The sequence below is a fragment of the Diceros bicornis genome, chromosome 1, assembly GCF_020826845.1.
Source record: "Diceros bicornis minor isolate mBicDic1 chromosome 1, mDicBic1.mat.cur, whole genome shotgun sequence".
NCBI classification, from domain to species: Eukaryota; Metazoa; Chordata; class Mammalia; order Perissodactyla; family Rhinocerotidae; genus Diceros; species Diceros bicornis.
In genome coordinates, this window is record NC_080740.1 from 21,052,998 (window position 1) to 21,076,450 (window position 23,453).

At 42.6% G+C, this 23,453-nt stretch overlaps 1 protein-coding gene across 7 annotated transcripts in view; it reads right to left on the minus strand.

Moving 5' to 3' along the window:
- MCTP1 (multiple C2 and transmembrane domain containing 1) overlaps positions 1–15,432 on the minus strand; it is a 501,946-nt gene extending 486,514 nt beyond the window's left edge. For all 7 annotated transcript variants that reach the window (XM_058532257.1, XM_058532230.1, XM_058532077.1 and 4 more), the window contains exon 1: positions 14,713–15,432. In XM_058532257.1, the coding sequence (XP_058388240.1) occupies positions 14,713–15,432 (720 nt within the window). The remainder of the gene's footprint in view (positions 1–14,712) is intronic.
- Between the last annotated feature and the right edge of the window lie 8,021 nt (positions 15,433–23,453).

Here is a 23,453-nt window from a genome sequence, read left to right on the forward strand (position 1 = left end):
AAAAAGTAATAGGAAGAATGAAATGGCATGTTTTTCCAGGGGGAAAGATATTTCGTCCACTAGGTATTTCTATTTCTTATAGACATTTTAAAAATACCATTATCTTAGTATAGAGAGGTAGCCCCAACCTATTTCTCTATCTCTTTACAAAACAACTCTACGTAGGGGCCAGCCTGGCGGCATAGTAAAGTTTGGCCGCTCTGCTGCGGCGGCCAGGGGTTTGCAGGTTCGGATCCCAGGCACGCACCGATGCACCGCTTGTCAAGCCATGCTGTGGCGGCGTCCCATATAAACTAGAGGAAGATGGGCACGGATGTTAGCCCAGAGCCGATCTTCCTCAGCAAAAAGAGGAGGATCGGCAACAGATGTTAGCTCAGGACTGGTCTTCCTCACAAAAAAAAAAAAAAAAAAACTCTACGTGGTTCCACACATAGCAGCAAAGGACAGCTATTCCCAGACCAAAGGCAGGAACTTTCCTGAACGTGGTTCTCCTCTTCACGGCAGAGCACCTGGGCTCTCAAGACTGCTTTGGTACTTGTTAAATCTCCATGTGGCCCACAAGGTCCTGTATAAACTGGCCCCTGTCAATCATTCCAGACCCACGCCCCCTCACTTTCCCTCTTATTCCCTAAATTTCAGCTATCCAGGCAATCTTTCTGTAAGTTTCTTTTGCGGTTTCCTCTGCTCATAACTATCTGCCACATCCCTTATGGCCCCGCCTCTCCCAAATCTGGCCAACTCCCATTCATTCTTCACATTTGCATCCTGAACGTCATTTCTTCAGGAAAGCTTTCCCTGCCCCTCGCTTCCCTGCAAGATTAGTTTGGGACCTCTTACAATTCATTCCTGTAGTTCTCTGTACTCCTCTGAATCAGTTATCAATAATTATAATTGATTTCTTTAAATTTAATGGAAATTTCTTCTACTGGATCATAAGCTCTATTTGAGAGCAGGAACTGGTCTGTCTTCTTTATCAAGGTATTAACAACATACCATGTCTACCACAGTGTAGATGTTTAATAAATATGTGAGGAAAGGGGCCAGCGGGTGGCGTAGCAGTTAATTTCATGCATTCTGCTTCGGTGGCCCGGGGTTCGCCAGTTCGGATCCTGGTCCTGGACCTATTCACCACTCATCAGCACTCATTACATCACCACTCATGCTGAGGCAGTGTCCCATATAGAAGAGCTACATCTCTACAAGTATGATACACGACTACGTAGTGGGGCTATGGGGAGAAAAAAGAAAAAAGAGGGAGATTGGCAACAGATGTTAGCGCTAGGACACTATTCTTCTTCAAAAAAAAGCCAATCTCCTTTAAAAAAAAAATGCGAGGAAGGAAGAGAGATGAATACCAAAATCATTGTTATTAGATTGGACGGAAATCTTCCAGCTACACATATATATCTGGGGCTAGTTCATTACATGACACATTTTAACTGAATCTTTTCCCCACTCCAAGATATCTGGAAAAGAGCTACATGACAATGCTCACGAGCAGATGTAGCAGCTCTTCAGTGCTGATGAAAGCCATGTAACATAGCAGTTCGACTCATGAGTTTTGGAGCCAGCCACTTACGTTCAAACTCCTGGCTCTGCCATTTACTAGCTGTGTGACCTTGAGCAATTTTCTCGCCCTTTCTGAGCCTCCATTGATTATCTATAAAGTGAGGCTAAGAATTCTCACTCCTTTAGTGTTGTCACAAAGATTAAATGAAGTAATGCCTGCGAAGCACTTAAGACAATGACTGGCATGAGACTAAGACTTTAGTGCTATTATTATTACCAAGAAATATTAAAAGTTATACCAACTTTAGAAGACATTATCTTATATCTTGCCTTTTCCTCGTTAAAGGAAATGGACATATTCACAAACAACTAGATGCTCAGAAAACATATTGTTTTCCTGTCCAGAGATCCGAACACCTAGGCTAATTGCAGAATGGATAGCTTTATTTTTCACAGGAGTTTAACAACATGATTGGAAGTCAAGATACTTGTACAGAACTCACAAGAATGATATGAAAAATATTCACTTTTGAAGTCTTGGAACTGAGCCTGCAAATAAACAAATTAACCCACGCCCAGGCCGGCCCAGTGGCATAGTGATTAAGTTCGAGCATTCTGTTTTGACGGCCTGGATTCATGGATATGAATCCCAGATGCAGACATACACACCACTCATCAAGCCATGCTGTGGCGGTGTCCCACAAACAAAATAGAGAAAGATTGGCACAGATGTTAGCTCAGCGACAATCATATATACCACATTTTCTTTATCCATTCATCTGTCGATGGGCAATTGGGTTGCTTCCATGTCTTGGCTATTGTAAATTATGCTGCAGTGAACATAGGGATACATAAATCTCTTTGAATTGTTGATTTCATGTTCTCTGGATTAATATCCAATAGTGGGATAGCTGGATCATATAGTATCTCTATTTTTAATTTTTTGAGAAATCTTCATACTTTTCTCCATAGTGGCTGTACCAGTTTGCATTCCCACCAGCAGCGTATGAGGGTTCCATACAACTCAATAACAAAAAAAACCAACCTGATCAAAGATTGGGCAGTGGATATGAACAGACATTTTTCCAAAGAAGATATACAGATGGCCAACCAGCACATGAAAAGGTGTTCAACATCACTAATTATTAGGGAAATGCAAATCAAAACTACCATGAGATATCACCTTACACCCAGCAGAATGGCTATAATTAACAAGACAAGAAATAACAAATGTTGGAGAGGATATGGAGAAAAGGGAGCCCTCATAAAATGTTATTTTAAAATGGCGGGGCCGGGGAGAGGCCCCACTTGTTGGTTGGCCTCACTCAGTAGGAGGTGAGATGATACAATGGAGGAAAAAAAGCCCAGCTCCAGGGGGCCTGGGGAGGATCACAACCAACGAGTCCTACCTCACATAACACAACTTTGGAGGATGGAGTATGCAATGTGATTTAACAAAAATTCATGCAAAGGAAGAGTAGTAAAGGCCAAGCTCTACCACAATAGATACCGCTATAAAGAAGCTCATGGACACACACAAAGCTAGTTCACACAACAAATTCCTACCACCAAATACAAACAAAATTTGTGTAGCTGCTTGAAATTCACACTAGACTTATACTCCTAGAATGAAAAAAATAGATTTTAAAATATGAAATGAGTGTTTGTAAATACACCACTCAGGATGCAATCAGATATAATCAAGAGGAAGAATAAAGTAATAAAGCGGTATAATAAATTTTTTTCAAAAAAAGCCTTTGAGAATCATTAGCAACATTAACAGAAAATAGAACATTCTTTAAGCAGCCAATACAAACAAAGGCTCTGCCATCCCAGATCCATTTGTTCCTAATTCAGTTATTCTCCAACTGTCTTTTTGAGGTGATCTCAAAAAAATGAGTTTCCTGTGATTATGAGAATACATCTTTATGATCCTAAAGGTATCACTTTTTTTCTAATTAAAAGATGAACTATATCAATAAAGACACTCACCAAAATGCATCCTCACTTTTTATCTGTAAGGATCACATTGTGAGGGTAAAGCCAAGCCAGGCTTGAAAATACTAATGATAGATGTTGGTTATTGTGACGTCTAGGTTTCAAAAGGTTAAGGGAATAATTCAATGACCTCTCTTCCATGGTGGCTGTAAATAAGATGGATACTTACAGAAGAATGATTATTTTACTGAAGAAAAGGCGTTCCTTACACATTAGTTTAAATTCAAAGTAAGAGTACTCATTCCCTGTGTAGAACACACCCCATAGTAAACTACAAAAGCTGTCTTCTAATTTTTTTTTCTCTTTGGCTGGGCTAGTTATTGTACAGCTATTCAGACTAGATAAACCATTCGTAAAGATTATGTTATCATTGAAATTTAGTACGATCAGATTGAATTTAGAAGTAGAAGAATATTGGAGTTCTTCTGTTTATCTTTGACTCCAGTGGAAAATATGATGTATGTGCACAAATAGGTATGTGTATAAACCATACCTGGTAAAGGCAAAACTGTGTGTGTGTGAGTGTGTGTGTATGTACAATATATGCAACACAAAGTGTCAAAACATCATAGGAGCCAATAATTTAAACTTCACTGTGTTTTCAAGTTCTTTGGATAAATACCCAACAGTGGAATAGCTGGATCATATGGTAGTTCTATCCTTGATTTTTTGAGGAATCTCCATACTGTTTTCCATATATTTATCCAAAGAACTTGAAAACACCAATTTGCAAAGGTACATGCACCCCTGTGTTCATTGCAGCGTTATTCACAATAGCCAAGACTTGGAAGCAACCTAAGTGCCCATCAAGGGACGAATGGATAAAGAAGATGTGGTATATATACGCAATGGAATACTACTCAGCCATAAGAAACGATGAAATCCAGGCATTTGTGACAACATGGATGGACATTGAAGGGTATAATGCAAAGTGAAATAAGTCAGAGGGAGAAGGTCAAATACCGTATGATTTCCTTCATTAAGTAGTAGATAATAACAACAATAAACAAACACATAGGGACAGAGATTGGATTGGTGGTTACCAGAGGGGAAGGGGGGAGGGAGGAGGGTGAAGGGGATAATTCAGCACATGTGTGGTGATGGGTTGTAATTAGTATTTTGGTGGTGAACATGATGTAGTCCATGCAGAAATTGAAGTACAATGATGTACACCTGAAATTTTTACAATGTTATAAACCAATGTTACTGCAACAAACAAAAAATTATTAAAAAAAAAAAAAACTTCACTGTGAAAAACTAATTATGAATGCCTCTAATAAAAAAAAAAAAAAAAAAAGCCTGAATTTCCTTGTTTTGTTTTCCCTGCCCATGTTCCCGGAAAGAAAGAGAAACAAAATAGCTGAAAAGCAGGTAGCAGGAGGGCAGAGAATAAAGAGCCAAGACCCAAATAATGTACCACCTGGATAGGCCTGTGACAGAGTTCAACAGAATAACCATGGGTGATCATCCAAGATACGCAAAGATCCTCTCATGGCAAATTCCATATAGTTCTTCCTCATATTCTGGCATATACCCAGGAAGAAAAATGTTGAAGTCAGAGAAAGTAAAAATGTCATGTAGAGAGGAATAGATATAAGAACACTTTACAAATCTCCGTCTTCCTTAAAAAGAGGCAGAGGGCATGGGGTCTGGGAAACTATAGAATGTAGGTCTCCCTCCCATCTCTGCCTGTTCCCCAAAGTCTCACTCAGCTGATTCCCACAGAGCAGGCTAGGAAGTCACAAAAGCACTAGCCGGAGGCCAGAGTAAATGAATGCTGCCTAGAGGGACAAAGGGAGCAAGGAGGGGCTGAGTGGGGGATAACCAAAATGGTTAAGTAAACATTTCTTTACTTGAAACTGTTGAGTTGAAGTTTGTTGAGTTGAAGTGGCACATATGCAAGGCCAGAGAGAACCAGGCCCGGCCACAGTCTCAGCTAGACCCCACTCCTGCCTCACCTCCAGCTTCCATTTAAAAGGAGAGGGAAGCAAAGAAAGGAGAAGAGGAAGGTGCAGGCATGTCCACTCTCAGCCAGGAGATAGCAGGCCACACTGATTCAGGGTGTTCTGACCTCCAGGGAGCATGAGGTTTGGCAGCAGCTTTGTGGCGACATAGACCTTGTCTCCAAAATCTATCCCAATCTCAAAAGACATTTTGGAAAACAGACTTCTAATTTAGTGTGGTGAAAATCCTATTCAAAGGCAACTATAAAAATGTTGAATTTTTCTTTTATCAAAAACTATTTTACATTTCAATAAAAGAAGAGGAGTCAAATATGGCTTAAGGGCCTAGATAGAATATAGTTTCTATTTTGAAAGAATATCTATTTGCAAGTTTCAGAAATTGATCATTTGCCATACAAGGATAAGCCTTCCATCTGAGAGAGAATGCATATTTTAACACATTTGAAGCACAATGCCTTAAGAATGAAAATTTCCAACAGAGTCTGGATTCTAAACCCTTTCATTATAACCATTTCTCCAAATATTTAGCCACTCTGACATCAGGCACCATAAGAATCTATGTAACAGGTTACGAAGATGATTTCTTGTTTTATGCGATTTTTTTACCTGACGAACATATGTTTTGCCCTTTCTTTTGCTGCATTAACACTCACTACTTACAGTGCCTAACGCTGCAAAGAAAAGGAGAACTACTTTATTCAGGAAGAATCCAAAATAACTATAAAGAATATGAGCTATTACAGTAAATAGGTGACAATCTGGCACTCAGGAGCCTGGCACCCTCAATCATTCCGCATAAATGCAAATTCAAAGCTCAACCCTCCCTCTCTCTCCCCAAGAAAAAGGCTTTTCACTAAACGCATCTTTTAACAGAACCAAGAAAAATCAGACGTAAGTAAAGGGGAAAACATGCTGTGATTAATTCCTTCTACTCTCCTTTTCCCTGAAGCTTCAGCCACATCCCTGGTCCTATAAATCTTTCCGTGTTCCCATCCCATGATCAGGTCACTGCCCAACTTCAGGCTCTCACTGTTGTGGCCTCCGAGGGGTCTCCTGCCTCTGCTGCCAACTTCACCCTTCTAAGGCTCACTTGACCCCTTCTCCCCTGTTCAGATGTCTCCAGGGTTCCCTACTACTGCCCTAGATACACTCCTCAGCCCCAGAGTCCAGCCACACCTTTGTTAGCACCTTTATTACCCACTACCTCTCTTTCCACACCCTAGGTTTCAAGCCCACTACTGACTCCCCCTTTCTTGAATACACAGGGCACTTATTTGCCTCCGTGCCTGAGGCTGTATTCTTTCCTTCGTCTCCCTCCGTCCACATCCTAACCACACTTGGAAACAAGGCAGAGGCCATCAAGTGGGAACACCCTCAAATTGCTGCCATCAAACCGACTGCTTATCTGCATCCACCTCCTTCTGGCTGAGGCCACCACTTCCCCTGGTCGCTGGGGAATTACCCCCGGTTCTCCTGTAACTTCAGCCTCTCCCTCTCCAGACTCCTGCTCATCAACCCACTCAGGGGATATCCATTAAAAAAAACAAAACCTTCCCATGATCCCATGCCAACATCGTCTTCTTTTCCCACTACCACTTTCTTTTATTCTCTGTGTAGAGCCAAACTGCATGGCCACTCTCTCTGTCCCCACTACTGCGTCCCAGATCACGCAGGCCTAGACTGAGAGGGGAGAGGAGAAATCAGACATGAGCTCTCTGAGTCAGAAGTTCAAGCTGATAGGTAAATTCGGCCCAGAGATATATTTTATTTGGCCTGTGTTGAGTTTTTGAAAATACAAATTATTTGCCAAAAGTTCAAGATTCTGGAGACTTTACACAAAAATCCAAATTTTTGGCTTCTATTAAAGAATTTAGAAACTCTGGGAACACTGCTTCTTCCACTGCATGACAATAATCAGCTGGAGCTGAGCAGCAGCTGCCCCGTGAACGGGACATGGGCTCCCTGATTCACCATGGGCTCCATCATCCACCAAACCCTCTACGCTCATTCTCTTTACTTCAGTGGCCCCTCTGGGCAATGAAGTTGGAACACCAGCTCTAGATCAGTGCTGTCCAATAGAAATAAAAATGTGAGCCACACACATAATTTTAAATTTTCGAGTAGCCACATTTTTTAAAAATGAAAAGGAACAAGTAAAATTAACTTTAATAATATTTTTTATTTAATCCAATATATCCAAAGTATTATTTCAACATGCAAGCAATATAAAAAATTGGTAATGAGATATTTTACTTTTCTTTGTGCTAAGGCTTCAAAAATCTGGTGCGCATTTTACACTTACAGCACATCTCAATGTGAACTAGCCATACTTCCAGTGCTCAATAGCCACACATGGCTAGTGGCTGCCATACGGTACAGCACAGCTCCAGAGGCTTAATGATAGTTACAAAAATCGTCTTGCAAGGAGAGAGAGAAAAAATATTAAGGAGAAAGAAGAAAGCAGGCAGGACTAAGGGAAAGGGTGATGATGTTAAAGAGTAGGCATGGTGAGAGCTTTAAAATAGGAAGGAAGGGAGTAGGGACACAGAGTCAACGAATGATGCTCAGTGAGAAGATCAGCTCTAGTCCAGCGCTCCAGAGGAAGAAACACTCTTTATAGGCAAATGCAGTTGACTGGCAGTGCAGACTTTCTGGAGGGAGGCTTAGGTGTTTTATAAATAGGCTCTGCATTAGACAGGTGGTCACTATGAAAAGCAGCTGGCCAACTGTCTGAACCCCAGTTCACACACATGGCACTCAAGAGGCAGCAGAATGGACCAGGCTAGTAAGAACAGGATTCTTGATCAAGATTGGGAATTTACTCTAGTTCAAGGAAATGGGTTTGATGAGAAGTGGCAGCGAAGCAGGCAGGAAAGTGTCTTGAGCTAAGATCTGAGCAGAGTTCAAGACTCAGAGATCATAAGTGAGTGAGGATACGTCAGCAGGTGTCTGGAATACAGATGTGGGGGTGCAATGTCAGAGGCCAGACAAGGGGACTTGAGTGCAAAAGAGGATACCCGGAGTCAGAGACCAGCACCGAGAAATGTATCCCTGAGCCAAAGACCTTAGAAGCAGAAATTGCTCCTCCATCCTCCACATGAGCACAATATGGCGGGCATTTAGTAGGTGTCATGTCCTCTCTTCAGGCTCACAGACAGGAACCAGAATTAAAGTACAGGCTGAGAAAAGCCAAGCCATCAGCTGGAAGTAGAGGGGAATGTCAAATACATCTCCCAGGCTTAAAAAGACTTGGAAACAAGAAGGCAAGAACATCATTACACAACTGTAAAGCGATTTTGAAACTTTTCCAAAGAACTTATCTCTGAACAGCTCTAGCCCATCCATTCATCCCTTCGTTCATTCAGCAACCATTTATTGAATAGTCTTCCCCTGAACCATTTCATAATGCCGCTTAACTAGGTGGATTGTACTAAAGCTTGTCAAATTCTACTCAAGCAGTGCTGGTGTAGGTAGCTCAGGCTTAAGCAAAATAGGATGAGATTGCTAATACCGAAGGGGCCTCTCTGAATAAAACCCATGGGATTAGGAGGAGGCATTGATCCTAAAACATCCAGAGATCCATTTGTCTATCAAGTGTTGTAATTTTCCAGCTTGGCTAGGACCCAAGACAACGGGAAATAAGGCTGGTATAAAATATCTCAAAAGAGACTTCACAGGAAAATTGTTCTCTCAAGAAGGCAGTATGCAGGGACTTTTAAATCTCATTATATTGAAAATACAGCTTTTCATGTTGCTTGCATTCAGATTAACATTACATACAAATATTTGGAGACATTAGGGAAATTGTGGCCTGATATACTGCTGAAAAAAAAAATTCTAATAAGAAACTGTTACACATTGGAGGGGAAATCTATTGGCATAAAACCTTGAACTGTTGAGGGCTAGTAATAACTTTTCACACGATTTATGAAAAGCAACGTAAGTTAGAAGGAAAGGTTTAAGGTGACAAGGAATTCAAAATGGCAAAGATCAAAATAGATGATATTTTCAATAGCACCAACAAATCAAAATTCACAAACAAAGACAGTTAAGATTATTTGGCAAGTGAAACAAATGACTTAAGAAAGGGTGCCTCATACCTTTCAATGATTAACTTTATGGAAAGATAAACTTGTAAATAGGTATGCTTTATACTGTAATTTTATGAAAACAAGAAAGTTTATCTAAAGCAAGTTCTAGGACAATATCTATTTCATTCATATTACACAAGCGAAAAAAAGCCAGTATTCAAACAATGACACTCAGTTATCAAGGAAAGGCTTTGTTTAGGATGCTTGGCTCATTGAGGCAGAGAAATATGTAATTTTTAGTAAGTTTTCCAGCAAAAAGAAAAGTAAAAAAAAAACCAACATTCAGATTGCAAAAAAATTAATTTCTGCTTATCTAAAACAGATGTCTGCTATGATACTGCAAATAACTATGAACTAACAACAACAAAATATGTGACCCTAATTTCTGACTGCAGATTTTGTCAATGCTTACAACGTTATCTAGACATACTATTCACTCTTCGCCAATCTAGAGTTGGCAAATGTTTTGATAATCATCATGAGCAAAGAAATCACACTACATGTTTCCTTGAGGTACCAAAGATACATTATTAACCTTTAATTTTGTGAAATCATCCATTATTTCCAAACAATGGGGCAAAAGAAGAAAGGGGAATCTTTGTCCTATTTTCTTTATGAATCTGCTATTATGCTTCAAACTATTTATTCACTTTTCCGTGATAATGTGCTGATACCTGCCAAAAGTAATATAATATTTTTTCATTACTGTGAAGTTGTGATGTCACAACTTTTAACACAACAATTAACTGGTACTGCCTTGGTTAATTTGGGGCTATTTTTGCCGCCACTGCAAGTGAAATAATTTATATCTTAAATTAAATGAAAAGGCTCAGCAAAGCTCCCTGTTATTTCTTTTCAACCACCCGCTTATTTGTAATAGCGCAGGGGCAAAATTTTAATATACTATTCAATAAGAATAACAACGACACAGCAATTGCTAGTGTTTACTGAGCCAATCTCATACAACATCTACATGATAGCACTTCCATTTACACAAGATTCCTAGCTCTACTCAATCTGCCAGATACACAGGAAGGTAATTAAAGGTTACAGGGAAATAATTCCACTCCAGTGTAAACCCCTCACTCTGTTTACTCCCTTTCTCTGGAATAACGTGATGATCCCAGTATTTTTCAAGAATGTTACCACACGTCAATCTTCACGTGACATCCTGCTCCAAAATGTCCTAAGATCTCATCCTCCCTCTCTCACTTTGAAAAAGCTACTAACATTGCTTTTAGGGGCTTGTTTTTGTGATTAGATTTTTTTTAGCATTTTAGTCATATACATTAGGAATTATATTTTTTTAATTTGTGCCTTCCCCAAGATTAAGTAATAATCTTTGAAGAAATATTAAAGACACCTGAAAAATAGCAAAAATTAACCCACATCACATCTTTAACAGTTTTTGAAAATACAGGCTTTCTTTAAAAGGTCAGATAATTAATAAAGGAAGATGTTTTTCACATACAGACTTAATCTTAAAAATATTTTTCCACTTTTTATCAGAGTTTACAGACACGTTTTAAGAATTTGATCTCAATGAATGGATACTCCTCTTACTATGTTTTGGAATATTTCTATCATATCCTGAATAATTTAACCATTTTTTTCAAAAATATTCTTATTCCTCTATGAAAGCAATTTTAACACAATGAATTGAAAAGAAAAAACAAGGAAAGTTTAACATTCATAAGTACTACAAGCTTTTGTTAAAACACTAAAAAAATGCAACATATTCATTCCTCATTCTTTATCTTAAAATACTGACTTTCTGATTCTAGCAAAATATAATTTTAGTAACTCATCAAGACAGAATACATAAAATTGGCATATTTTTGATATGCACACAAAATGAGAAAGCATCTTTCCCAACTGTGCTGCAGAAAATGAAATGCATCTGGTACGACAATATGGCCCGGCATATGAACTAGAATCAGTGGGAAGAACGGGTTTCTTTTTTTCAAAGCAGAACATTTTAAATAACGTGCACACCCCAACAGCAAGGCATAATCAAGTGTGTATCAAAGGTATCCTTGGCTAAAGAAAACATAACAGCAAGTGGGCTGGCAGGTGCATGGGAGGTAGCCCATCAGTGACTTTCAAATCTCTTTTCCCAGCAGTCCAAACTGATTTCTTGCTCTTGCTTAACATCTCCACCCAGTGTCAGAGTATGTGCACATATGTTGTTGGGGCCTCATGCTGGGCTGGGGGGTGGAGAGAAGGGGAGTGTGTTGCAGAACATGGCTGATGCCAGAATCAAGCAGAGAACAAGAGAAAAATTGAGCAATTTGCCTTGTTTTTGCAACAAATTTTCTTTCTTCCTTGAAAGAAAGTTCTTCTTATGTAGGCAATCTGAAGATGGATTTAATGCTTTTATTGTCTTTTCTTTCATGCGTTCCCATCTGTGCTGGTGAACTGTGAATAAAACTGAAATCTGCATGTGTTACGCGCTCCCTCCCCATGCCCAGGTATCTTCGGAGATGAGAGCAAGGAAGGATCTCTGGGATATGCAGGAAGCTTGGAGGGGCGTGGTAGAGCCAGCCTACTCCTGGACACCTCAGTAAGTCCTCTTCTAGTTCCAGCTTCCAACCTCATTCCCTCCTCTTCCTCATTCAGGGAGGTGGGCTGGGCCCCTATGAGTTGGGCAAAGAGGTACTTAGAGGACTGAGGATTCCTCTCTTTTGCATTGGTGAGAGAGTGCTGCTGAAAGCTGGATTTGTGACCCATACCAGAGAAAACCGTCCACTTCTCAGAGAACAAGGCTCCCTGGGCATCAGATGCAGGGAACCAACAATGGTGCCCCTTCATGGGACTTTGTCGGGCAACGGACAAGCCCCTCAGGACTCACTGTTCTGCCTACACCCCACCTTTCTCCTATTCTTTGAAAGATATTTTAGCTTTTTTATTCCTCCTATGTCTTCACTAAAATGGTGGTTCTTTATAATGATAAGCTCCTTTAGAACAGTATGATTAATAATGTCATTTGTAAAAGTGCTATAATAGATATGCAACAATGCACCACAGAGAACAAAGAACAAATTAATATAGCTAATCCATCATAGAACTGATTCTATGGATGGGGAAAAAAGTCCAGAATGTATGTAAATTTGCACGTATTAATAAGACTGAAGTCATCTCAGAAACAACAAGTTCTAAAAGTTGTCAAAGGTAGCTATAGTAATGGAAAAAGATTCTGGAGAATGATTTGAGTACAAAGCCTTCTCTGTCCTTTATTAACCATGTGACCCTGGAAAGCTTATTTAATTTCTTTGAGCATAAGCTTCCTAATCCATAAAATGGCAACAAGAACTTCTATCACGTAGGCCTGCTGTGAGGATTAAATCACATAAGGTATAAAGCGCCCAGCAATATATGGTGAAGGCACACACGATAATGTTAGTTTAGTATCTTCTCCAAAATAGCTTTAGGTCTTTTGTATACAAAATTCATATTTACATAGCAGTATTTTTTAAATAAAGATTGACAGTATCTAAAAACTTTTTGGTAAAAATGAACATCAAGATTAATTCAGAATTCTCTGCTTTCCCTTTGAAAATATCTTGGTTCAGTGAACTACAAAGTAATTTAGTAATATGATATCTACCTTCCAAAATAACTCAATTATTATTTGCTGTTTTATCATTCTTGATCATAAAAGTTAATAAAAACAAATGTAAACAGTCCCCCAACTCTAAAATTCTTATACATTAGGATTATGTACACACTCAAAAATAAATACTTTTTAAATGTGTAGTTTTCATCCATACTGTAAAAGCGTCCTTTTAAAACCACTTTTTACTTTACTTTTGGAACCAGAGACAGTTCTCTTCAATTCTCTTTCAAGATGAAAAGAAAGGTAGATTTATTTAGGCTTTTTGTCAATATTATCTCTACCTACTCTTCTGAGAATAACTAAAACATTTTTCTAGAACATCAGGTGTTTTCTAGAACATCAGTAACACCGGGTTACTGCAAGCAATTGTGTTTATTAAACAATAAAACACACTGTTATTCTGGTTTATTTTCTGACACTACACTAATAAACTAGCTAATAAACTACAAAAATTTTCAACTGAAAACCTGTCTCTTTCTATATCTTACCCTTCAAAATATGGCCTTATGTTTTTTGTAGCTCAACTTTTAGTCTAAAGTTTTAATGTATATATCATTAACCTAACATTTAATCAGAGTCAAAATAATGAGAGTTTAAATAAACTAAGTTGTATTCGAAGAAAAGAGTTCTTTAGGTCCCTGCCAGAACTTTCAAAATATTTGCTAGCATTAACACGATTTGATAAACATTTACAAAAGGAAAGCATCGCCCCTACAAAACAGAGGGAGTACAAGCAGCCGTCGGGTGGAACGCCTTATGGATCCTGCAAGTAAATTTTACTTGACTCTTGTCTGACCAAACTTGACTCTTGTCTGACTAAAGAGTCAATATAATGTATAAAGCAGCATACTTTCAACACAACTGCTTCAGTTGACTATTAAAACTTAGAAAAGTCCACAGGAACATATCTGTTTAACGAATTCAGATGAGACGCTCACGCTGTCCATTTGTTGGGCAGCGATCCACAATCCACTTGCAACCCCGAAAGTTTTAGAGAGAGAGTGCAGGAAAATGAGCAGACTTCTGCTTTAAGGGTTTCTCCAAAACATGACCTCACGTTTTTCATGAATTCACCTCTCCGCATTTCTATTCCTTCCTGCAAGCCATTTGTTTCAAATAGTGGCCCCTCGGCACCGTTAGACATGGTTGTAATTTTTTTTAAGTTGTTGGGTTTGTTTTTCTTTTGACAAGGTGAGACTTAGCTGGACACTACCAGGAGACCTCCAAAAAGTATCCACTTTATGTCTAGCTTTATGCCTCTCCTATTTGGCTACCATTAATACTTCCACTTTCATTGGCAACTCATAAAGCTATCCAAACCGCTGCTGGTAGCAGGTGTTAGTCCTGTCAAAAGTCAAGTCAGGAAGCATGTTAGAGCTCCAGCTTTACTAAGCAGGAGCGGGATGTTTTCTTTCCACTGTTTGACTTAGTTGGTAGCACCTCCAACCCCCTGCAACTCCCGGGGTAAGCTCAAGCAAAGCTGGAGGCGAGGCCCTCCGCACCTGGTCCCCGACCGCGCCCACCTGTCACTCACCGTGCTGCTGCCGCGCTCCTCGCGGTTCTCCGGGGTCCGCGGCTCCGCGGGGCTCGGCGCTGGCTCTGGGGGAGGCGGCGGCGGCTCCAGCAGCTGCTCCAGGCAGGCGGTGCCCGGCAGGGAGGAACTCTTCTGATGGCACAAGTGCGCCGCGGGGCCCCGAGGCCATGCACCCTCATCTCGGGCGCGGTCCCCCCTCGGGGGCGGCTGGGGCGAGGAGGACAGGGAGGATGAGGCGGAGGACGAAGAGGGAGCTGAGTCCGGGGAGCGTCCGCCAGGAGGCGTCACTCCGGCTGCTCCGGCGGCTGCCGCCGGCCCCTTTCCCGCGGGAAGCAAATGCTCTCGGATCCGCCGGCGCAGCGCGGACCCCTGCTCGCCTCTGCCCGCGCTCCCGGGCTCCACAGGCTCCGGCGAGGAGCAGCACAGGTTGGGCTGGGAGGAGGAGAACACGCGGTCCAGCACTTGCTTCCGTTTCTTGAAGCCGCTCCACCTGCTGCCCGCGCCACCCACCCCGGCCACTGCGTCCCGCCTGCCCCCCGGGGGTGGCGGGGAGGGCGACGGGGTGTCCGCAGTGCGGCGCTCGGGGCCCCCCGCGCGCCCTCCCCCGCCGCCCTTGCTCTTGCCGACCCCCAGCTGCAGGTTCTTCCAGAGCCGGGCGTGGAAGGAGGAGGAGGCCGCCGCAGGCTCGGGCGCGTCCGCCGCGGCAGCCCGGGGCTCCATCCTCCACCCCCTGCTCCTCCTCTCCCCTCCTCCTCCTCCTCCTCCTGCTCCGCCGCCCTCTCGGGCCGCGCCTCCTCCCGGAGCGCCGCGGCGGCGGCGGCGGCGGCGGCGGCGGGCGCAGCAGCAGAAGCCGGGAGTGCCCGGCGGCTTCAGGCCAGCGCGCGGGGGAGATGCCGCCGCCGCCGAGGCTCTCCGGCCGCGGAACTCCGACGCCGCCTCTTCCTCCCGCGCCTGCTGGGGTGCGCTGGCGCTGTCGCCGAATCCCGGCCGCCGCGACTGCAAAGTTGCGAGCTCCGAGCTCCGCGGCTCCAGTCCACTGGAGTCCCCCAGGCCGCGCCCTGGCTCCCTCTCCTCGCGGGCTCCGGGCTCGGGAAGCTACACGCACCCGGCGTGCGCGTCCAGCTGCGCCGGGACCGCACCCAGCGCCCTCCGGGCAGCACCTGTCAGCGGCGGGGGCGGCTGCCTCCAAACTGGGCGCGCGCGCGACTCACACAACAGGGCGGATCAGACCGAAGACACCCGGGACCAGCAGCCCCGCGGGAGCGCCCCGGGACCATCCTCCAGCTCCTCTGTGGGAGGGCAGGCGGGCGAGAGCCGGGCGGAGCTGGGTGGGGCCCGGAGCCCGCTTGCTCCCCAGGATCCGGCCACAGTTCCCACGAAGCTCGCTCTGGGCCGGCCGCTGGACGCGCCCGCCGGCGACGGTCTGGGTAGGACGAAGGGAGCTAGAGTGGAGACTGCTCCTTCGGTGAGTCCTGTGGGGCGCAGAGCGTCCACACAGAGAGGTGAATCTAACCGAGTTGGGGGCTGAACACCGCTGCCCTTGCCCGATTGCGTGCCCTGGGTCCAAGACGAGAGTTTGATTTCTTCCGTCTTCACTTCATCCCCATCCACCCCTCCCGATCTTTATTTGCATGTGCACTGGAGGTTTCTCTTACCATCAAGGTCTAGCAGCTTCCGGAGTCTGACAATAAGGCCAGCCCTTAAGTTGCAGGGAGTTTACGGTGGACGAAGACGCGGAGGATGCGCACTGCCTGACCCCATTCCAAACACAGAGAATCTTGTTCTTTTCACCCCAGCACATTTTCTTTTGGTTACTTCATTTGCTTCATTGCAAGGCAAATGGACAAGGCTTTTTAGCTCATTCAGACTTTGCTTCTTCTGAAATCTACTCATCCAAGGATCTTCTGATTCTACTAACAGAGCCTCTTGAAAGGCAGGTGACACAGAGCCCCTTCCCTCCTCCACTGCCCTCCACACCCCTAAATGTGGAAAATACGGAGGGTTCCCTGAGCTTTGGCACCAAGCTGTCTGATTCCAGTCTCGTCTAGCTAGCAGTGTGCCCTCGATGTTACCAACCTCTCTAAGCTTTTAATTTTTCTATTTTTCTTACCTTTATAACAAATACTTAACAAATATTTATTGAGCACCTACTATGTACCAAACACTATGAAAGGTTCTGGGGATGCAGCTGTGAACAAGGCAGACAGGGCCCTACCCTCATGGAGCTCATCTTAACAGTGGGGGAATTAGACAATAAATAGTGAATTTTTAATAGTGAAAAGTCCCATGGAGACAATAAAACAGGGTATCATAACAGAGTGGCTATGGAAGTAGTGTTGCCAAATAAACTGGAAGACAGCCAATTAAATTTGAATTTCAGATAAACAATGAATTTTTGTATGTCCCAAATATTGCATGAGACATACTAAAATACTTTGTTGTTTATCTGAAATTCAAATTTAACTGAGTGTTTTGTATTTTTATTTGTTAAATCTGGCAATCCAATACGGAAGGTTTTGTGTTCTTTTTACATTGTGTATACAGGGAGAATCTCTCTGAAAAGCTAAAATTTGAATTAAGACAATGAGGACAAAGAACAAGCCATTGAAAGATCTGATTACAGCATTCTAGGCAGAAGGAATAGCACATGCAAAGGCCCTGAGGCAGGAAGCAGGTTGGTTATGCATGTTTAAAGACAGATGGAGACCACTCCAAATAGAGTTGGAGCAAGGTGGGTAGAGTTGGTAAGAGATGGAGTGGAAGAAATGGGCATGGTCCTGGAGGGATGGGTCCCATAGCTACAGTAAGAGTTTGAGTTTCCTGTAAGTGAAATGAGGAGTCATTAGAGGGTCTTTAAGTATGGGAGTGATGTGATATAATTTAATAATACCCGCCTCACAGGGCTATCTTAAGGATTAAGTGAAAAAGGACTTAGCTCAGTGCCTGAGTCTTTTCCACATGAGACAATCAAGCTGAAAGTACCATGACCACAAAAAATTACCTCAATATAGAGCTAAAATTACCTCTATAGCCCAAAAAGAACCTGCAATACCCAGAAATCTTTTTCTCTCTAACATAGGAAAAACAGCTTGTCTAGTTTTTCTAGGACATGGTAAACAGAAAGAGAGAAAATAAGTAAAGAAATATAGGATCACTGTAGAGAATTAAGAAGAAATGACCACCACTTACCAGAACTCTATAAATATGTTGTTTGTCATAATTATACAACATGGAGCCATGGACCCATGGAGATAACTCTACACAGTTCAACCTTATACTCAGATAGTCTTTTAATGATGCATTTAATGAACTTTGGTAGCTTGATATTTTCATTTTTCTCTTGCACCTAATTTTGCCTTGAAAATACTAACTCTGAGATTCCGGTTCTGAAATCTATGATCCCAAATAACCCGTATCCATCAATGTGAATTCATTTATACAACTTGAAAGAGCATATGTAAAATATCTGAAGTGGATTATAAAATGAGAAGCTGTCCTACGAACTGTGCAATATATAAAGTTGTACCAGATATATCAAATATCTTATTATATTTAAGAAAAGGTACTTATAAAAACTCTACAACACAAGGGGAAAATGAATGATACAAATTGATCACTGAGAGAATACAGAGGAGTGAAGAATCACTTTTGGCTTGACTGATCAAGGAAGATTTCTTGTTGGAGGCGTCATCTGAGCTAAGATCTATTGCAGGTGACAGAGTACACCAAGAAGATGGATTACCACCCTCAAGGGGAAGCAAAATTCATGGCGCATAGCAAAACTTCAATAAATGTTAGCTATTCTTTTTATTACAATTTACTAACCATCTTAACTATTGATAGAGCATCTTTGCTTAAATTAATATGAAATTAATATATGCATCACATTTTGAAATGCAGAAGGTTGGGAAGGTGATGGATAAGGTAATATTTGAGCAGAAACCTTAAGGAAGTCAGAGAGGGAACCAAGTAGTGAATCTGGAGGAAAATTTTTCCAGGACCAGGGAACATTAAGTGCAAAAAGGCTAAGGCAGGAACTCACTCAGCTTGAGGAACAGCAAGGAGAAAAAGTAGCTGGACCAGCGAGCAAGAAGGGAGTGGGAGGAGAAGATACTGCGGAGATGGCTGAGGGCTACATCACGGAGGACTCTGCAGGCAACAGGGAGGACTTTGGACTCGCATGAGATGGGAAGCCACTGAGGGCGCTTTGAGCAGAGCTTCTTTATAATCCAACTTGCATTTTAAAAGACTCGCTCTGGCCTCTAGGTTGACAATCGGGTGGAGGGAGGGCATGAGTGGGAACAGAGTTTGGATAGGAGGTATCACTCTAATACCTGAGGGACAATGGTGGCCTTGATGAGTAGGCAAGGAGTGATAAAAGTGGTTCAATTCTAGACACACGATGTTTTGCAGATAGAACTGACAGGACTAGCTGAAGTTAGGACATGGGGTGCTCAAGCCGTACGCCAGATGGTTTGCATCATTTACTACATGTAATTCTCACAGCAATCCCATTTTATAGAGGAAGGAACCAAGTATAACTATAAATGAAGGCACATTAAGTGACCTTGCAAGGTCACTGACTGAGCCATTAGCAGATCCCAAGTCTACAGGATTCCAAAGCCACACAGCTTCCTTCATTTTAAAAAATATGCATAAATAAATAGAATAAAGTAATTGAAAGAAGCCTCCAAAGATGCACTGATCCGGGTCCTCGCCTTGGGGGAGCAAGAAGACTGCCTTGGACAGAACTACAACTTCCGCTTGATGAGATCAAGGACATAAACGCAAGCCGAAAAACAACATTTCTGGGACTAATTGAGTTAAAGGCCAGCTAAATGGCACTTAAGGAGCCCTCTCGTCAGCAGAGGCCTGGCTGCCGTCCCAGCTCTGAGCACTGGGCCAGCTGCCTTCAGGCCCTCACTTCCTCTCACAGTCTCTGAAATGGGGCTAATAATATCTATCTGTCTGACCCATGTCACAGGACCCAATTAAAAGCCAAATGTAGGCAGCATTTTTGATGAGTGAAGCCTGTCCATAACAGAGGGGTTATCATCACTTTGTAACCAAACACAAGAAAAGCTACCAGACTGACTCGTCCCAACTCCCATGGAAAAACCCTGCCTTTGTGGAGAGAAGCATCTTGAACCTTTCCAAACCAAGAACCCAGTCATTACAATTCCACATGTTGAGATGGCTGCTGACTATACAGTCAACTCAATAGCATAAATTCCTGCTCAGGTCTAAACTCATTTTCGCCTTTTTCTTCCTTAAAAGCTTTCTCAATAGTTCTCAAATGCAGTTTAATGTTTAAGTAACTTCAGAGAAGTTACTTCAGAGAAGTATTTCTGTTTATTCAGTTTAACCTAAGTCACTTCCTATTTTCTTCTTAAGCAGAGTTGTAAAAAATTCTAGGGTCCTAGACCAAGAGATACTCTGGAATTTCTTGGAAGGGCATAGGAAGTGGCCATGTGGCTTGAATTAGGGAGAAGGGAGACTTGAAGCTGTATGTGCATAAAAAAAATTTTAACCAATTGTCCATATAAAAGAAGAGAAGAAAGGGTTAATTGGAGATTTGGAGGGAGCAAAAGCCTCCCCCGCTCATCCCTTGATGCCAATTCTGCTCTGCATAAAGTCAGAAGACATGGGCGTTTGCCTGGTGTTGCACCTAAGTGCTCTGTAACCACAGGCAGCTGTTGGTGCCTCAGTTTTTCATTAGTAAAATGAAGAAATATAGGGGCCGGCCCAGTGGCATAATGGTTGGGTTCGTGCACTCTGTTTCAGCGGCCCAGGGTTCGCAGGTTCGAATCCCAGGCGTGGACAACACATGGCTTGTCAAGCCATGCTGTGGCAGCATCCCACAAACAAAACGGTGGAAGATGGGCACAGATGTTAGCTCAGTGACAATCTTTCTCACAAAAAAAAAAAAAAATGAAGAAATAGAACTGGTTTCCCTCTAAGGTCCCTTTCATCTTAAAAATTACATAAGCTTCCGAAACAGTTCTCCAATGTAGGATATAATCCATCTACTTATTCCTGGTCTGACTTCTCACTTTAAGTGGTTTATACAAAGGCAGGTAATACTAGATGGGTATGTAAACAACTCCCTTTGAATACTCCATGTCACAGAAGATGCTAGGAACCTACTCATCCCTCAGGCCTCAGCACTTCAGTGCAGGCATCTGATCTCTCCACCTGAAGGCTGTCTTTCAAATGGCACCACTCCCCCTCCCCCCCAGCAAGTGCCTGGAATAGTCCTCAACCAGTGAGTGCTGCTAGCTGATGTATAGATATATCTAGCTCCTTCATGCCCCAAGAAGGGGTCAGGTGGGGTAGCTCAGAGGCAGGGGTTATATATTTTTCCCAGTTCCAGTGCCCTCAGTGCTAGCTGGCTTGATAACATGCCCTTCTTCAGCTTCCTTTCTTTTCTGTCTCATGTATCCACCTCCCCTAACGCTGGTCTCTGCGCCTCACAAATAAACTGCTTGCATTTGAATCCTTGTCGCTAAGTCAGCTTCTGGGAGAACCCAAACTAAGGCACATTATATGGACATTTCAATCTCTAGCTATTGAGGTTCTCAACTTGACGACCCTATGGGAACAACAGTAATGTTCTCCAGCAGGAGCCCTTTGGGTCATACAACTCTTTGATAGGGGACTATAATGACAAAATTAATCCCAGAGCCTACAATCTATCCCCTGAAAGTGAGACTCCTTGAGAGCTACAGTATTCGTCTATGGTTTAGCGCTTTGATATGGTCCACTGACCTCCGAGAGTGGACAATAGGGTGGATGCCTGAGCATCCGTGACACCCCGGAAAATTAGTCTCAATTGATCACGGTCATTCTATCTCTTTTGTCTGGCCTGTAACTAATCCTGGAAACTATAAGGGTGTATTACTTGGCTTCAATTGTGAGTAACACATAAACCTTAAACACGTTGAAGAAGTCCGAGGATCACCACGCAGACCTAGTGTGGCATTCCTTTCGTCTTGTTGCTCCACCGCACACGCTGACAATTCCCCAAGTCACCGCATGCTGCAAGATCGTCAGCGGAACTCCAGCCATTACAGTCGCCTTCCAGCCAGCAAAAAAACAGGAGGAAAGGGTGAAGAAGGGTGTGCCCCCTTCCTTTAAATTTACTTCTCAACTCTTCTTATATCGCAGGGGTTAGAACTCAGACACGTGGCCATGCCTAGCCACAAAATCTTTATTCTGGGCAGTCACGTGTCCAGCTAAAAATCTGGGTTTTGTTACTGAGGAAGAAGGAGAAAGTGGATATTGGGGGGCAACAAGCAGACTCAGACACAGAGGAGTAGTCATTTGAGGGGCTTCTCCACTCATAAAGAAGCAGCACAAAAGAAGTGATCTCTTTTCCTTATCTACAGGTTTTGGTGTTTGGTGCGATGGCTGGAATTGCTGTAGCCGTCTCATTACGAGCCTGAGGATGTAGTGAACATCAAGGTTGGCAGAGAAGAGAGATGCAAACAACCTCAGTTCTTGATGATGTCATCGTGCTACAGAATCAGTCAACCTGAGGCCTTCCTGAATGCTGACCCTATTATTATGTAATTAGCTATCTATTAATTATTAATTAGAAAATGAATTTAATCTAGGTTTCTAGCCAGTTTTAGTTGAGATTTATATTAGTTTTTTATTGCTACCATAACAAATGACCACAAATTTAACTGCTTTAAACAATACCCATTTATTATCTCACAGCATCTGTGGCTCAGAAGTCTGGGCAGAGCATGGCTCTGCTGATTCCTCTACTTCAGGTCTCACAAGAGCAAAATCAAAATGGTAGCAGGACTGCACTCCTTTCTGGAGGCTCTGGAGAAGAATCTGCTTCTAAGCTCACTCAGATTGTTGGCCAAATTAAGTTCCGAGCGCCTGTAGAACTGAGATCCCTGTTTCCTTGATGGTTGTCCACAGGAAGGAGGGACAGGAAGTCATACTTAGCTTCTAGAGACTGCCTGCATTCCTTGGCTCATGGCCCTTTTCCTTGTCTTCAAAGCCAACAATGGCAGATTAAGTCCTTCTTACACTTCATCTCTCTCAGACCTCCCCTCCACCTCATCTCTCTTACTGACTCTTCTCCTGTCTGCTAGTTTTAAGGGCTCATGTGATCACATTTGGCCTACCTGGATAATCCAGGATAATGTCCCTATATTAAGGTCAGTTGATTAGAAAATTTAACCACATCTACAAAATCCCTTCACACCTGTACCTACCCTAGCATTTGACTGAATAACTAGGGGACAGGAATCTTGTGGGGGACACCTTTAGAATTCTGCTTACCACAAGTTTCCTAGAGTCAAAGCATCCTGATTGACACATCCTCATTGTAGACCAGAAGAAGGGATATATCTCCCCAGACTGCCTCATTCACAGTGGGGTAATAAACCCAGAGGAACTGGCTCGGTGTTACAAAGTGACAGAATTAAGACAGACCAATATTCACTAAGGATAAGAACACTGAGAGACTGGCTAAACAGAGCAGACCTTTCCTCATTGCTGTGTTATTTTGAATCTGGCCACTTTGCTAATTTGAATTATAGTGTTTCTCTGTTTTCTCCTAACATGATGCTTTCCAGGTTACAATCAGTTTTTGGTTTATTTCAAATCCAATCCCCTAATTCACATATTTTTCTTTAAGTGAAATAAAATGTTATTTAAGAAATATACATTATTGATTTCAAACCAGTGCCTAAAAATTTAGCTGCCTTTCTGGCAAGCCC